Source organism: Amblyomma mixtum, chromosome 1 (genome assembly GCF_055824585.1).
Source record: "Amblyomma mixtum isolate Tamu chromosome 1, ASM5582458v1, whole genome shotgun sequence".
Taxonomy (NCBI): domain Eukaryota; kingdom Metazoa; phylum Arthropoda; class Arachnida; order Ixodida; family Ixodidae; genus Amblyomma; species Amblyomma mixtum.
The window spans coordinates 264,073,097-264,091,147 of NC_143012.1; the positions used below are offsets into that span (position 1 = coordinate 264,073,097).

The 18,051-nt window shown below is 42.9% G+C and overlaps 1 protein-coding gene across 3 annotated transcripts in view; it reads right to left on the reverse strand.

Annotated features, from left to right (window-relative positions):
• Positions 1-18,051, reverse strand: part of LOC149371602 (cell adhesion molecule Dscam1-like) — a 246,127-nt gene that overhangs the window by 15,729 nt on the left and 212,347 nt on the right. For all 3 annotated transcript variants that reach the window (XM_089565866.1, XM_089565864.1, XM_089565865.1), the window contains 4 exons: positions 16,476-16,607; positions 9,230-9,388; positions 4,764-4,834; positions 1,981-2,302 (listed from right to left, as the gene is read on the reverse strand). In XM_089565866.1, coding sequence (XP_089421992.1) covers positions 1,981-2,302; positions 4,764-4,834; positions 9,230-9,388; positions 16,476-16,607 — 684 coding nt within the window. The remainder of the gene's footprint in view (positions 1-1,980; positions 2,303-4,763; positions 4,835-9,229; positions 9,389-16,475; positions 16,608-18,051) is intronic.

Here is an 18,051-nt window from a genome sequence, read left to right on the forward strand (position 1 = left end):
CACAATTTCCTAATCCTTGTGCTGACTGATATGTGCAATCGCCTTTTGTCTCTTACCGTTTTGTACCACTCGTCATGCATTTTTGCTATTTTTTATTGGTGTTATTCAAATACTGAGCTCCGCTAGAATGAAATGGACTGTATATTTTATGAGGTAAAGTGCAAAAATATTTTCATTCCTTTTGTTTCGTTGTCATTCTTTTTTTCTCTTTGATCTTTTGCTTCCTTCAAAGCGAGTTATTGCTGTTGCAATCTGCCTTTGAAAGTCATTAGACATCCCTGTTTAATATTTTTGTGCAACCACGCTATGAGCTTCAGAAATTCAACCAAATGAGGAAACAAAGTTAACTTATTTCATATTTCATCTTGTTTCACTGGGATATCTGTAGCCTTTATACGCAGTTAGCTGCAGAATGGAAAATTGGTATAAATTCACTGCGAATTTACTTTCGAGCCTTGCATGATACTAGGGAAACACCGGTACTGCTGTATGCATAAAGCTCCAAGCTATGCATCTGCGTTCAAATTCGTCGCTTTTTTATAGTGGCTCTGTCGCCTCGCTACCGTGGAAGATTTTTTTAGGCTCTATGCAGGTTCTACATACCGATGGTTCAGCTTTCACGTTTGTGTAATTTTCGCGTGAATGGATTTATGGAACTATATTGGACAAAATAAAGTCTGCCAGTGTGGTGTCCTACTGGTCCAGGAGTCTGGGAGCGTAAGCTTCTCGTAGGGCCCCCGGTCCACTAGCCACGTCTGGCCGGCTGGCTGAGCGGTCCGTAAAGCAGTCTCCCAGGAGGAATGACTGGGATGTGGGATGGGACACTGCCAGTATGTGGTTGCCAAAAATGCCGCCTTGTGACGGCGGCCTGTATTTTATGGAAAGATGGGCTCCGAGAATGCAAGCACTTATTGCATGGAAGGGGTCACACTGCTCTGGAATTACATGCATCGCTATTTCTATCATATTATGCATCTGTCAAATGCTCATGTAGAGCTTGATGTCAAGGCCGCACAAGTTTCAGTGAGAGTCATAGACAGCTCATCATACGATAATTTTAGCAGCATCTAGTAACAACCAGTGGTGTTAGTGGCGACTGAGGCGCTTCTAGAGCACGTTAAGTAGTGCCGGCAGAATACGAACTGCTATGCAATTTTATTTTCTTGTTAAGCGCCGGAGTCAAGCGCACGAGCGTTTTCCAAACGAATGGTTATTTTTCAGACAGCAGCACCGCCCTTCGTATGAAAGACACTCTTGTAAAAACGGGCTTTTTTTTCTGCAAGTGGTGTGATGCATCCTTGCTGTTAGGCGTAACTCATTCCCTTCTCAATGATGCACCGATAGCAAATACGTAGCTCTCAAGTTAGGAAACCATTCAAAATTCTGGGGGAGCACTTTTCTCTTACTAAAGTGCGATGAGGCGAAAGCCGTTTCTGCCTCTGTCCTGCCCCTGTTACTGTGTTGATGGCGTTATAGGTGACGTCAGTCGTATGCGCCCGTAGCTGCCAGGGTGGAGTCGGTGTGGCGGTTGGCGCTCCATATATAGACTGTGATGGTGACATTACAGGTGACGTCACTCGTACGCGCATTACGTTTCCGGTTACGACATATTACGCCATTTGATGAAGTCCTTAGTTTTCGTTAATTTTCTTTTTTGTGTATTCTTATTTATATATGTTTATTTTTTATATTTATTTGTTTATTTTATTGTTAGTATTTCGTACCTTGTTTTTATTCTTATGATTATTTATTATTTTATGTTATTATTATGTTAATTTTTAATTCATTTTGTTAATTTTATTTTACGATGATTTCAACGATTTCCGTGTTCCTTAATTAGTCACCAAGACACGACTATTCATGGGTAAGACATACTCCACCAGCGATGACCTTATTAGTTTGACAGCTATAGGGTGACAAAATTTCTGAGTGTGCTATTAAAGGCTTTCGCCTTAAAATGTGCTACTCGTTATCACTTACCGAAGTCCAACGTCCGCACCCTGACCACCTCGGATTGCGGGCCGGCACCTTTTGCGTTGAATGCCTGCACAGTAACTGCGTACTCCGTAGAGCGCCGCAGGCCAGAGAGCTCGTAGCTGAGTCGATGCGGTGGTGGCTCCACCGCTGCTCCCGCTGCTCCCATTTCGATGCGGCTGACCGCGTGGTCGTGGCTGACTGGAGCCGACAGCAACAGCGGAGAAGCATCGAATGTCTTGAAAGTGAACGCGTCGAGGCTCGACAGCTCTCGGTACCCAACGTAGTAACCTTCTATTTGATCGTCCGTCTTCGTATGCCGCGGGTTCTGATGAAGCCGTTCAAGAAAGGGAAAGAAGGAGAGGATGCGAAAGCGGCGTATTTAAGTTTCTCAGCTATCGTGTATTCCACATCTAATTCAGCTGAACGTACAAAGCCCGAAAAGAAGCACGTACGTTAAGGAAACGCAGGACCAGAGAGCTACATTTTTATCAGTTCCTTACTTGTGCCTTTTTTGCGTGCTAACATTTACATAAATTGCGTATCAGCCCACACCATTTTGCTGCTCAGCTCAAAGCTGAGTTGTCGGCATGATGCCAGTTCGGCGTAATTTGCTGCAACTATTCGACGGAATGGTTAAGCTTGCCGCGGGTCCTTTATTGGCACCTACATTACTATTCACAGTATTTGATCTCACCAAGCAATGTTATGATTATCAATGTAACATGTGCACATGCTACTGTTCACGTGGGTCGAGTGTACCTAATTATCATACGTCCGAAATAATGTGCCTGAACAGTAACATATTCGAGGTTAAGGGCGGAGCCGTGGATGAAAGTAGACTGAAAAACTTACGGCATAACGAATTGCAAACATTGGAAACAAAATGGCCAGGTTATTGAAAAACTGAGCGTAAGAATTTCCTAGAGACAAGACAAAGTTATGAACTGCTCTTGAAGAACGCCACCATATGCTATACTGAAAGTGTGCCATAAATTTCTGCATTCCGCCGCTGTCACTTCAGGCAAGCAAAAAAAAAAACAAGAAAAGTTACTTCCTGCTGAATTTTTTCCCAATAGAGAGACACCAGTGTTTAGCATACCCATCTTGTAACTTTATTCGCACACAAATGAAGATCGGCCATTCCAATTCTGCAAAATGTTTACTGCATGCAACATCAGCAGTCGGCAGGAGCGTGCAATTTTTGTGTTCATAGAAGTGTTAAAGGCAGTCTAATGATAACCAGCCGTTGTCTGCCCCTCTTTTTGTCAAGACATGTCGTATATATGAACGCTGAGCGCTTGTATTGTAGGCCAATATTACCACAATATAGGCTGCAGTCAAATTTCTCGCGGAACGTGATCACTTTCAGACCCACATGCGGTGACGGGGCAGAGATGGCCACAAATTAAATTAAGAAAGTAATTGTGTCATTTCGTTATTGCAAATACTTTCTACTTCAGTTTTTTTGTTCTTAAAATTCGTTTGCTTGTGTATGTCACAGATAGGCCAGCGACCTGGATGGGCGTCTTGTAGCCAGCCACATTTTTTTTTCTTCCCCACTTTTCGCCAACTGTGTCAGCACATTAATGTTATGTGCATTGGCTGCCATCAAGATAATTTTATTTGTTTTATTACACAAGCTGGTGCGCTCGCAAGACGACTAGCGCATCGTTTGATGTCTTGGCTTCCTCTGAACTTTTAGAATCTGCATTTCCGCTCAGATTGCAATAACAACGCTGTCTCAAAAGAGAATTATGCATAAAACATTTTACATACTTTTTTTTATCACACTAAGCATTCACTAGACCGCAAAAATAAATCCTTGATGAACACAAGCGACAATATGAAATATTTATTTCCGAATATTTGAGTCCGTTTTCATTCGGTTCTGTATTCATCAGCACATACTGGCTGCAATCAGTTTAATCACGCTTGCATCTTAAAGCTTGCCAGACAAAAACGTGACGAACAAAGTGCAGCCCTTCATGGGGCACGAATAAAGTAGCTAGACGGATATTAGTTCTTATTCACGCACATATAGGATATGGCACACTCATCGCACTTAGTCATCTGACCGCTATATATAACGGCCCTGCCAAGAAAAGAAAGACATGAGACTCAGAAATTGACTTCCCGAATAAAAGCGATTTTCAAAATCCCTGGACAGTCGCCGTCATTCTGCACATAATGTCAGAAAGCTGAAATGCGAGAATCGTGTCGTATTTGCTTTCTTAGAAGGAACGACACAAAAATGTGGATCTGCGAATTCCGCGAACGAAGATTTCTCGGTCGGACGTTGTGAAACCTCCCAGAATGGAAATCCGACGCGTCGCTGGAAGCGCTAGCCAGTGAATGTAAAGAACGGGTACGGAGTAAAATTACTTCGAATAATTATCAGCAATGAACTGAACGAAGAGCACAGTCGTTGAGGAGCATTTTTAAGTAAAACACTGGGTCCCCCAACCCGCATGAGTAGCTCCAAAGTTCAAGACAGCTCAATAATTAAACATGCCGGGCCACATTTGCAGCTTTGGATATTTGAACTCAAGAGTGTCTCAGACCCTGAAAGATTATGAATAAGAAAACGACAGGACAGAAGGAACTGTTGGGTTTCGATAGTTCGCTGCGGCGACAGAGCGCTGTTGTAAGCTTTATTTTGATTTTAATTTGTACAGCCTGCATATGAGAAAACTTTGGGCGGAAATTCCGCATAAAAGCGACAAATGTGTAGAAAATCCTAGTTTGAGTATATTTGTATTGGAACCCGATCGCAAACGAATACTCACGTCGAATGAAACGGATATGGTCCTTGTGTTCATTGAAGTCGCTTGGACGTTCTTTGGTGGGAACCGGGGAGCTGCGAAAAAAAAAAAACTCAATGACGATCCGTTTAAAAACGCCAAGCAGAGCAGCCACAGCAAAAAACACGTCCAGTTGAATAAGTATTTCCTGCATCATTGGAAGAAGGTGGCTTTTCAACAAGATTGCTTTATTACTCCCAGCTTCATTGATATATTTTGTTCTTTTCTGTCTCACTGTTTCATGCAATCGTTTTCTTCTATAATGATAGGCAGTTACAAGTCTAATGTTTTCTTCATTTTTGCTACCGCCAGTTCACTCAATGAGATTAGGTAAAAGTTCGATTTCATATGCCTATATACCACGCTTATGTTAAGTGGTACTGATAACTAGCGCGTCTTTGCCAAAGTAAAACAATATTATGTGCCAGGGTCAACCCATTTCGATCAGGCTCTAACTTCGCACAGAAGAACTTAAAACAGAATACTAAAGATCTTTCAGTCCATGTCGAATAACGGCAGTGTCATCTCACAGCTGAGCTGAAATATCTATATAAAATGGCAACACTTGTCTCACTATCGCAGGTTTTAGGTTCAAATTTTTACTTGAACTAAAATCCAGGCGGTGTAGTAAGCTTAGCCCAGCGTTTATCTTAGTGTTCCTTTTTTTGCCTTCCCTTTCCGGTTCTATTTTTTGGCTTTCTGGGTTACAGCTCCTTGCACGTACTCAAGAAATGCATTTTTTCCCATTACATAAAGAACTGAATTTTACACTACATATCGTTGTCGGCTAAGCACACATTGCCAAACAGCTCGCAGCTCACACAGAACGCTACAGCCGTATCGCAGTGCTCATTAGCCTCTTAGTTTCGTAGCCTCACGAAATTGTTATTGTTCCAGTCATACAGATCAACACTTGTTACATTTATATATGCGTCGAGCTTTGATTCAGCAGATTAATTCTGTAGGAAAAACTAGCAAGCAGAGAAATGTTCTAGAAGTGGCCCTGAAGGCTTGTTGCTCTGATATAGCGAAGAGATACGTGTCTCTCACTATGCCCTGTCACCATCGCACTGCATCTCTTCTGCAAAAGGCCCAGTTAAAGGTTCGCGGAAATACCACAACAAGGTAATTCTTTCTTAGCGGGAGTAAGTTTTAATTGAAATAATGAGAACAGTGTTGATGTTGCAAGAAAAACTTTCTACGTATCCAGACTATGTATATCACTTACAGTCCCGGTTTAAAAACAATGAACTCATCGTGTCGAGGGAAATGCTGCCAGTTATTTATGCTAGTGATGAGCGAATAATCAATTTTATATACTCGCCCTCTCTGTCACTCGTTAGTGAGAACAAGCTCATTAGCCGGAAAAAAAATGCGCCAATATGCTCTTGAAGTCCGCCATCAAATTTCTGAATATTTTTCTGCGCTGTAGACAGCTCACATCACCGTTCCCTTAGCACGGCAGGCGGATGTGTTTTCATGGCCATTTATCTTTTTTCACAGGTTATAAACTTATCCTAAAAAGGGCCGCTCACACTTAGAACAGATAGGCTGCCTGCTCAAAAAGTTGAGAGGCCTGTAGTTCACCTGCCTCCATATGTCTCTCCCACTAACCGATCCTATGAGAATGAAGCTGTGACTTATCCTAAAATATATTGCTTTTTTACGCTGTTCTCTAGAGGAATATTACGAGTATTTGCATTATTTTGAAAATGGCGTGAACCGTAACTCCTTCATTTAGATTTTTTTATATCAGGTAAAAACAGTTATGTCGTTAATAACTGTAAAACCATTTACTCGTTCACAGTGGAATACAGCAATCTCTAGCGAAAGTAGAAACCTGCTTTGTCGCTGCATTTCTATCGTTCATTAACTCAATTTTTGTTAAGCTTCGCAAACGATATAGTGGAGCTAGCCAGACTGCGCCACTGACCATGGGCCCAGGGCTACACTGTATAATTTGATAAAATAAAAGGGAAAGCAAGGGTTTGCTTAATTAAGTTCGTCAAAATTTACACTGAGCGAAGCGGGTGTCCGAACCAGCCATAGTTAAAGAGCGAAACTTAAGTGCATTTCAGGGCTCTGAAAAGACTGATGACTTCACGAAACCTCTAGCAAAGGAGCTGCGCTGCTGAGCGAGCCAGCGCAGTCCAGAACTTGACCCTTAAGAGTTTAACGTCCTGAAAAGTGGTTATTTTTGCATCGGCTACCTTTTCTCGTTTAGTCGGCGCTCTCAGGCATTCGCTGCACTTTCCGGAGTTCGCACTGCGCCATTAAAGCACTCTTAATAATTTACGTTCGTGCTAGCTTTATCGTATACTCTTGCGGTGCTAATTAACAGGAACATATTTTGCGGAAAAATTAAATGACTGCCAAAGCTGCTTATCATGATGAACAGCCTAAATTATAAGAGAGGCTGAAAGCTAAAGCTGATTGCGCTGATGGAGCAGTATATGCTTCATGGACTCTCTTCGCGCAGTTTTTTCCTCCAACCACAGCCGCAAGAAAAGAGAAAAATAAAAAGATAAATGTACCATGGCGGAAATTTGCGGTCACTCGCGTAGTGACACCTTCGGCAGAGGCATATTTGGACAAGCTTTGCTGATGCACAGAAAAAAAAACTATCATTTGAATCAGCTGCTGTACTAAGTGTGCATTTCGGGCCAGAATATTTTGTTTTTGCTAAACATTGGCCAATCACCCGTACTCATCCTCAACTGAGTGACATAGGCTGGGTACTTGTGGCAGAAAGCTCACGGTCATTCTGGTTGCAACGTTAGCACAGAGCTTTGCGCTGGAGAGCTAGTACTGCGATAAAACATGTGAAAGAAGACACCTAAAGAAAATAAACAGTCGTGTTTAAGCGACTTACACGCCGTGAACTTTAGCAGAATCGTGCAGTTACGAACACCTCGACAATAATGTTTGTTGCCTCTATAACAACCTCCAATTGGAGCTGTTTACAACCACGCCCACTGTAACAACAAGCGAAGGGATGTCTCCCGCCAGCCTAAAGCAATCAAACAAAAAAGCGTCCTATTTCCTTAACTATGCTTTTTTGACTGGTGTTGATTGCGTTTGTCGAAGTACTGGCTCTTTTAGCCTTATCACCTCCTTCAGTACATGCCGAAGGTCCGCGTCTAGCAGTAGCTGGGAGGTGCGCCTTAGGTCTCTTTTTTTCTCGCGCTTATAAATTTGCGGCAATGTCGTGTTGAAGTCATTAACGTTGGTTTGGGATTCGATAGCTTTGCTTTTCAGTCCTTCAGAGTTCTGCTTGTTTTTTAGTCCCTCAGTGTTTGCTTACCATATTGCTTCTCCAGAGGTCATAGATTTGGATCCCAGCGACGGTGTGTGGTAGTTTTTTTTCCTGCATTTTTAATATCCCATGGATTAAAACTACAAATTAAAAAAAAACACCCCCTGTACGACTTTGCTTCAGTGACTGCTGGCTTTCGTCATGTATGTAATAACGACCAGCTCTCTTGATTACCTTGTCTGCTGAATAGTTCATCAAGGGCCTCAAATCTGGCAGTCTTGATTCCAATGGTAGCCTAAGAGGGTTCTCGCACAGCTTTCGCCCTTACCGTTCGACCACGCTTCTACTTAGCACTCGCGGTAATAGAGGACATATTACGTGCGCCGCTATGGAGGAGGGTGGCGCTGGTGGACACTCTCCAGGTTTGGTTACACAACACGTAAATACTGCCGAAAGCAGAAGATTGGACAGACGTCGCCATAGCTCAGTTGGTAGCGCATCGGACCCGAAATACGGAGGTAGGGGACTCGAATCACACTTTCGGCATGTGGCTGTTTTTTCTTCTGCTTTCATTAATCTGCCATAGATGAAAACTAGAAATTAAAAAGATGTCCCCTATGGCCCTTGGGTTTAGTGACATTTAACTTCCGTCAGTCTTGCCTTCCCGACGGATTCGCCCATCAACTTTTACAGAGGCCTTTGATTCGCAGGCTTCATTTCGAAGCTGTTTTCTCAACGGTTTATAGCCGTTCCTCTTCCACTTCAGCTCATTTTGTCGTAAAAATATTAGGCATTTCGCTCAATTACACAGTTTAGATGCCGCCTTAATCTAGTCTTTCCTTTAAAACAATCGTTGCTCAGTTCTTTTTGTGGTCGCCTGTACGCAAGCGAAACTAAGAGTTTGTAAGGAGAGGGTAAAAAGGGAAAACGATGGCTTTTTGATTCCCGAAGCACAATAAGCAAAGCATGTTTTGAAGCCAGCTCAAATCTCGCTGCCGACAACCCCTTGATTTCTTCACAGAAGGATAGAGGGAAAGGCGGACGTCGGCTGCCTAGCTTCTTCCGGCCGCCACAGTCAGTGCATTAAAGGCTTTACACAAATGGCTTTCGTGCGATACACAACACATGCAAGACACACCACGACGCAAGACACATGACATGGCCACAGTTTCTCAGTGACATCAACAACACTTACGTTCCTTAGATGTAGTGAATTCAACGGAGCTGCTGTAGTCACTGATGCCTAGAACGTTGTCAGCTCGCACCCGCAACTGGTAGGCGGTGGTCGGCAGCAGTCCGCGAACGGTGGCTTTCGTCTCCAGGCCGGATACCGTCAGGGTGTCCTGCCACATGCCTGAAATAGCAGCATGGTAGAAACAGCGCTGACACAGGACGAGGCAAGAACACAACACAGTGTCAGCCCTGTTTCTATCATCATCTTAAACCAACAAGCCCAACTCTCCACATTTCTGAAAAAAGCAATAACCAGTGGGGCAACGCGTCTTGCAACAGAAATAGGGGCGTGAAATAAGCGTAAGGGGGAGCGGAAGATGTAAGCGAATTATTTTTAAGCCGTGTACCAAAATAATTATTTCGTAGCAAAAAGCACATGAAAGCCTTTAAACGGTAAAAGGCTTTTATTCTTGCGTTTTTCTATGCAGTGATTTCGCTACCTAGCGAAAGAGGCTCATGTTTTAACTTCAACGTTAATATTCAAAGTGTTTTCCACGATAAGAAACAAGAGAAATGGGGCCTTAAGGCAAATGGTCTGATTGCACAGTGCCTCAAATTTTTACCCCTTCATGTTTAGTATTTCGTGACCCATTGCGCCATCTCTCCAACAGAGAAGGATATAAAGGAATAAAGAGAAAGAAACGCATTGAAAACTGTCTTTCCTGACAATCACATATTTTTTTCTTATCTTCTATTCACTAGTTTTTTTCGTTCCTGCTTGAAAAAGTCAGACACATAAGCAGAAATCACGATCGTGGCCTCACTGCCAGTGACGCAACAAAGGCGGGCACAGCGTTCATCGGGAACAAACCAGGGTCAATATGGCTGAAAAACTCGGGCGGCCCTTGCGCGATCAAGGGTAATCAGATCATTTTTTATGCAATTCTTTTGTTATTGTTTTTCTTTTGATGCCCTCGTGCACTGATTGAAATCAACAGAAACAAAACAAGCATGCACTCTTATCAATACAAATTATAACACCAGAGTGCATAAGAAAGAAATATATGGGACCGGCCTTTTCCTCATCCAACTTAAAAGCCTTCTGACTTAAACCGCTGCGCAGCATCCTCAGCTAGATAAGCTCTGCCCACAAAACCTTATGCACTCAGCGGCAACTGGAAACCCCATAAGCAATATATTTTCGTGAAGCTTTGAATTTTAATTGCATAAGAAGATGATGCGGCATTTAGGTAAATACATATCATGTTGCCACGCATTTAAAATCATTCTTCCACCCAAAATAAAATAATTATTCTTTCGGATACACCCAGAGAGACCAAAGAAAAACAAGTTGCTTTTAGCAATTGCAGGCGATAAAGCTTTTTCTTTCTGCGTTCCTTTTTTCTCTGATTATCTCCCTCAACTAAACCAAAAATAAGCATTAAGGCAGAATATGCATTTCTGACTGAATTTGCAAAAGCGACGCTGTGCATATACTTCATCCAAAACGCTTCACTACAGATGTCAAACCTGACAGATGAGGACTGAGGCCCCTGGAAAGTAAAACTAAGATGTTATACCTTTTCTTTTTACGCAAAGTACATTCCCCGCCTTCGAGTATCTTCGACATGATAATCACCACCTGTTTCATTTCATTAGAGCTTTCGCGTGCGCTGAACCACTGCCTTCTCGTTCGCCAGCGCTACTTCTTCGGTAAAGCCCTAAATCCCACCCAATGCTTTACTGGCCAATACACCGGCGCAGGCCCCGTCCATTTTCGCTGATCAGTCTGCGAACGACTACTTAACGTGCGCACATTCCGCTTTGTTTTTACTTCGAGCTATAGGAATTTGTCTCGTCTTTTTGCTGAAACGAGCCATACGTAAACTTCTTTGCGTTCATTTTCTTCGGTTCCCATATGCCGGTAAAAATAAAAGAAGTACTTGAAGTGTCTGCCTGCCACTGGCGAATAGCTCGTTTTTAAATTAATTGCTTTTGATATAAACAAAAAAACAAGGAAACGCGAGGAAATAAATTACTGAAGCTTTTTTGCTTTTTCCGTCTCAGTTAAATAGCTAGTGAATGGAACTAATCCGCGAGCTTTACTTTTCCCAAAATGCAAACACTGGTGAAAGAATCATAACTGCCGTGATTATTATACGTTCGATGAGATTATCATAATGCACTTAAACATATACGGTTCTGAGGCCTCATTTGTGAGTTTTTCTGCGTTCTATTCAAACACACTTTTCTAATGCTTTATTGAGGAATATTTCACGCACAAACTATTTACTGAACTTATAAAATGCGCATCTTAATTATAAAGTACCATTTGCAATAAAAACGTGTCCGTAATATAGTCGTAAAATAAAATTTATTGCATATATGCAAAAAATTGCTTAGAAATATTGATAACAACAATATTTCTCTTGAACACATCGTTTCCAGCGCTTCTTCGCATGCACGGTATCTCTCCTGGAAGTCTTCAGGAAGAGTGCCGAAGCCACTTGAACTATTTCCATCTTTCCCATAACTAAATATTTCCAGCCCACTTCCTCCGCTGAACAAGCAAAAAACAGTGAGACAATTTTTAGCGCACCTAAAATTCTTTCATGACAGAATTGTAAGACTTTTAATGTGTAGTCTGTGAATGAGAACAGAAGAAAGCAGAATATAAAACCTTGTTCGTACATTTCGTGGTGACTGAAGCAATAGTGCCCCCTCTGGCCACACTGGGGCGGTTTTCACTGCTTGTTCGCTCTATGTTGCGCGGACCGCGAACGTCCAGCGTCCCGCCACGGCGGTTTTTTCTGCCGCGCGATAATCGCCGGAAAATATCGTCGCATGTAGCGCAGGCTATACTTGTGCCTGGGCGCACTGTCGCGGTGGAGTATCCAGGTACCGGCGATCTCCCTTCAGACGCGACGCACCCTTCATCTCACTCGCTAGAGCACTTGCGCGTAAACTTGAGTGTTCACTATTTCTTTGCCGAGTACAAACTCGCAGCGGACCACACCCTTTGAGACGAAGAGCACGGTGAGCAATAATTTTGCTTTTTATTTGCTGATGTAAGTATTTTCTGAGCATTCTGTATGTTGTTTTTCTTTGACGTCTCTAGTTCCTGCTTTAAAGCTCTTTCGCGTTTGAAAACGTTTTTTTTTTTATTTCATCATCCCCGTATGCATCGGAAGTTATTGCAGACTCAGAGCTGGTTTTCTTAAGTATCAGGTGAATCTTTATAGCAAATGGCTTTTCATTTCTGCGCAACGTCTTTTTTACTGAAGCGGCGACTTAACAACCGCTCACAACAGATGCGATCCGCTTTCGGTAGAACCTCGGCGGCAACGCAGGTGGGTCTCTTTAAATAACTCAATTGCCCCGAAAAGTTCCGATGTACCACTTAGTGATGTACATCGCTTCGCGGAGCGCTTTTCGAAAAGGGTGCGCGGCGGTGGCTGTTTGTTGCGCGACAAAACAATATGAATTCCCGTTTTCGAAGAAGCTCTAAACAAGCATCAGGGCTACTCGTCGAAGCCTTGGAACTAAGAAAGACACAAAACTTCAGCTGCCAGTTTAATGCTGCGTGTTCGACGAAAACATATAGACCAGAATGTCCATTAGGCGATTATTTTGGGATTCATCACATACAATCTTCAGTCATTCACTATGTACGGCACGGCGCTCTCGTAAATATGGCGCTGAGTTGAGGGCGAACGACGGAACTAAACATTAATGGCGTGTACGAACAAGGACTAGAAAGGGCAACGCGGCTATCTGCAACCACATTATAAAGCAGTATTGATCGGCACAACGACCTATAATCATAGCCTGCTCTCATATTTCAGCGGCTAGCGACCAAGTGACGTTCGATGGGCTCAACGATAGGCTGATATTTCGCTCTAAGAGCGCATTTTCTGTGCGCTTCCTTAAGAGTTTTCCAACCAAAACACATGCAGCAGTTCACGAGAGCTATCATCGTATTGTTCTCTCCGAAGATGGTCAAAAACTGTCGTGAAATAGAATACTAAAGAGAGCTAATGTGGTCTTATTTGCTTCCCAAGGACGTGAAACTGCATACAAGTTATGCTCCTTATTCCATTCGCCTGCGGCAACGGTAGCACTTTTCTGGCCTTGCGGTTCGACGTAAGCACCTTAATTGTACATATTTTGCCTGGCTGCAGTAAAAATCTTCTTTCCTTCTTGGTTAAAATATGGCTTTAGAGATGATAGCGGAAAAAGTACGTATGAAGAGAAACGATTGGAACGCGGCGACACTAGGAGACAGAGCAGTGTTATTTGATCAGCTGGGTAAAAAACAGCAAGAAGAGTATATACCTAAAAAACGACGGTAAAATTCCAAAGATTTTTAATCGGTGTTTATTTCACCGGAAGAGCAATAGGCATCATTTAGCTAAGTATTCAGGGAACGGATTTTGTAAAGCTATTTCGACGTGCCAGTGTTTAAAATTTGAGATTATTTTGCCTATGGTTCTGTTACACTTATTACACGTTTTGGTCAAGTTTTGATAATTTTCTGGGTAAAGTACGTGCCAAGAGTGGGAACTTCAATTACGACAAACTTTTTATTGTCTTTCTTTAAAAAAAAAATGAAATGAAAGCGCCTGAAAACTCTCATCACGATGATGGACGAAGATCAATCACTGTCTAGGTCACCCAGTAATCCCAAACTGGTTCGTAGTCATGGTCTCCGCAAGTTTCGCATGAGCCTCTAAATGAATCTCGTGTTGTCACTTTCTCCGCAAATTATTAATTTGTTAACATTAAAACGCTTATGCGAGTGGAAACCTGGCTGAGGCCCTCTGTCGGTGGCCTGAGTCCTAGAACGCAGAATGAAAACATACCAAACTATTGCTTTCAAGCGGAACTTGAAACCGCGGCGGTGAGAACAGACTAGTTTAGCTGGCCGCTGCTTAGGCCCCTTGGCCATCGGTGCAGCCTTCCGTGCCTCGTGTTTTACTATCAGTCGACCAAAGAGAGTTTTGAATCAACGCAGCAAGGCAACATAGAACTTAAGATGTCATTGTTGTGAATGCAATCAGTTCGTGAAAAAAAAAATGCCGCACAAAATCTGATCCCGCATGCTAACGCACACACTACGCATACACTACGCATCACATCCATTATGGCCCGTGTATTTTTCAAAGTAATTTAATGGAGGCAGTCCTTGATATATCTTTAAATCTCGCATTGATTGTTTGTTTTGTCCTGTTCCTCTGCTTTCTTTTAGACTGACTGCATGAATAAATCTGTTCTCTTGTTGCGACTGCTATAGCTGTTGCTTAAGTAACGCCTAACTTTGTGATCCTAATAATGCACTTCGGCCCCTTCTGAAAGGCAACTGAATTGAAGCGAAATGGGTATGCTGGAGTCAGAGCAGTGAGTGACCAGCTAAGCACAGATACCAAGAATAGTGTCCAAGCCGGACAGTCAATTAGCTGGCTTTGGTGAGCGAAGAAACTGACTCTAAATTGCGCATTTTTCGCTTTGCACCTTATGCAGCCCACGAGACCCTGCTCCGTCTGTCATTTCTTAGCACAGGAGGTCGAAAATCTTAATGTTTTTTGTATGGCTATTTTCAAATGTTGTTTCTCTCGAAGTCGTTGCAAAAGGACATTTGAAGACCTTATTATAAACACTCAGTCTTAATGACTGTCACAAACGGCGTTACAGTAGTGAGCTTTCTCGCCTGATCTTTTATTTCGTGTGTACGGGGAGCGGGGACGGGGTCCTGGAGAGTATATTGCACTAACTGCACAAAATACAATCCGCCGAAGACGACATGATCGCTTCCAAAAAGCTAGCGGAGCATAACAGAACAAAAGCTTGTGTGAAGCACTTGTAAGAAATTCAACCGTTCATCCAGGCTGTGACTTCTGTCATCTCAGTTACTCTCTTCACTGTATAATGAGCGCAATATTTTAATTACTATTGATTTAAGGGGTTTAACGTTGCCAAAAACTCAGGCTGTGATGGATGCCGTAGTGGAAGGTCCCAGATAATTTCGGCCACCAAGGGTTATTTTACGTCCGTTGACATCGCACAGAACACGAGCATGAAGCGTTTTCGCTCCACGGAGATGTGACCACAGCTGGCGGGACCGAACACACGTGTTTCGGGTCGGCAGCCGAGCGCTCTAAAAGCGATGAGCCACCGCACGCGCGTCGCAATGTTACCGTACCTGCTTCATGTCCATGGGCGTTTTGAACATTGCTTCTTGAAGTTCACAGAGTTTTTCGCACATTATTTATAATTGCGGGCCTCAGTAATTTCTTGAAGCACTAAGGTGCTACTTGTTTTGCCCGATTCTTATATCTCAGAAACCAAACTGACCTTATTTGCTCAGACATCAAGCAGGAAATATTCAGATATTTTTTTTATAATCTAATCGACAATCCTGACAAAGCGGGACAAGAGTAATGAGGGCAGTTTATATTGAGAAATAAACGTTTTCATGACAACCCGATTTAAAATACATTAAACGGTTCTTTTCACATACCTAGAAGCCTGCAGCGCGTGGTAAAAAAAATAGCGTCTTTACATTGGCTTCCAAGGTGAAAACCTAACCAGATCTGGCAAATGAGGTTTTAATTCGTGCAAAGCACAATGCCTCGAAAATGACCGCAATAGTAAGAACCTGCTCCTATCTCGTAGATATCTCTTCCGCCAAGACATAAACCCGCACGAGAACTCGCTCTATGTTCCTTCCAATGCGCGGATAAACAGATAACATACACCTCTTGTGCGCCTTTGTTGTTGTCACTGAAAAGGTTGTAGCTGTATAGAATCGTTCGGCCTTTAGCACGTTCTGCGCAACCCACACGCCTGTGATGCCACGTGGAACTACAACTGGGCTCTAAACTGCAAAGTGTCCAGGCGGCACTTCTGCATTGGCCAAGGAAGCTTGAAGTTGTCAAAGTGGCACAGCGCTTTTTCTTCTCAGGCGAAGTCTCCACTTCTATTGCAACAAAACGGGATAAAGACAACTTAGTTTGTATCTCATAATCATGACCAAGATTTCATGGGTTGGTTCCATGCACAATAAAATACCCTTATCTGCAGACATTGCGCTGCATGTGAACAAGAGAATGCAGTAGTTATCTAAGTGAAATGGCCGCCGCAGAAAGCCTGCATTTAGGCCCTTGACGGTGCAGGACTTTTTTTAACCAAGGAAACATGAGATTTAATTAATATGGACGAGAATTGGCTCAAAGTTTTGAATTATGGACTGAGACGGACTTGGAGCTCACCATCGGTCGTCTTCCAGTGAAGAACGTACTGTGTGATGGGAGAGTTTCCAGTGAACGGAGCAGACCACGTGACCCGGGCGGTGCGGCTGCCCACCTCCCGCACGTCAACGTCGCTTGGAGGATCAGGAACATCTGGACGAGAGAGAAGCCGTTTATAATGTGTGATAAGGCATCCTACATTGTTTCCAAAAGAAGCAACTACAAAGGAAAGGAAGACTGAAAGACAAGACGAAAAAGTACCAAGAGGACCAGCGCAGGGTCGAAGGGCAGTATCGAACTATTGTTTTGTAGTTTACTTGGCTTCTGCCAACCCTCAGTCATTCACATATTGGAAGTGCCGGGCTCTATCCTTAACGCGACATCGTTAGTTGGCATTCGTGTTACCTCTGACCTACTGGCCCAGTGACATGCTAGACCTTGGTTCACAGATGGAACCACCGTAGGATAAGAAGGTCTAAGTTTGCCGACAGGCATGCTGAGGATGCGTTAGGATAGGCGAGAACTTTCTATTGATGCGATATAGAGACAAAACACATCCAAAGTCGACCGACTTTCCCAAGTTTTTGGCGTGGCAGTTACAGCATTACACACAGGAAAGCCTTATCAGTAAGATCCAACATCTTTACGCTAACTATGCACGCCCAATTATTTTTGAAATGAAACGCTCTGAACTACATCCTTCAGTCACAAGAGGCCCATGAAATGGCGTTAAGGTCATAAACAAACGAGTTTTTTTTCTGCAAATTTTGAGCCTGTTTTAAACGCGCCATTTAATATTTATGCGATTAGCTAAAGCTGTCTATATTGTTATGAAATATAAAGGACAAAACGTTTTCTAGAATAAGCCAATTTTCCTTATTTATTACGTATCAAATAATCACGAAGGAATTTGTGTTCTATTAGTGCAATTTTAATGCAGTGCGAGAGCTGTTCATTTTATCTAAACTTAGGTCCTTATTTACAAATCAGTATGTGTGAGACAGTGAACTAATCAGATAGCCTCGAGAACAAAAAATAAAGTAAAGCGAGCGAGGATGACCGAAAATGAATACGTATTGCAAACTGTCGGTCTAGTTCTGCTCAGGAGATTTTTTGTTGCTACATAAAACGAACATTTGTTACAGTTCCTTATGTCTACCAAGAAGCCAGGACCTATGAAAGCTTCCTGTTTTATTATTTTTTCTCATCGTAATCAGAGAACCCTTGGAGCATCTTCCGCAAGAGCCGGTCTGTTTACTGTGCGTAGGAAGCTCATATGGGCGCAAAGACAATTCTCCCCTTCGTGTCACCTGTCCCGACGCCGCTCGAATCCCATTCAGAAGCTGCTGCATTTCCTTTCCGCTTTCTCCTCGTCTTTCACTTTTCCCCCTTCCTTCCTTTCCGAGCGGCGAAACTTCCGGAATGTGATTAATGGTGCAAATTCTGCACCGCAGTGCCACCGCAATCTAAATGAAAGCCACTATCTTCCGGAATAGTCTGTGTTTGTTTCTAGTGCGGCATCCGGGTTTTATAAAACCGTGCTTGTCTGCCGCACTGCGATCATCCTAAAAGAAACGAAAACTGTAGCGACTCTAGA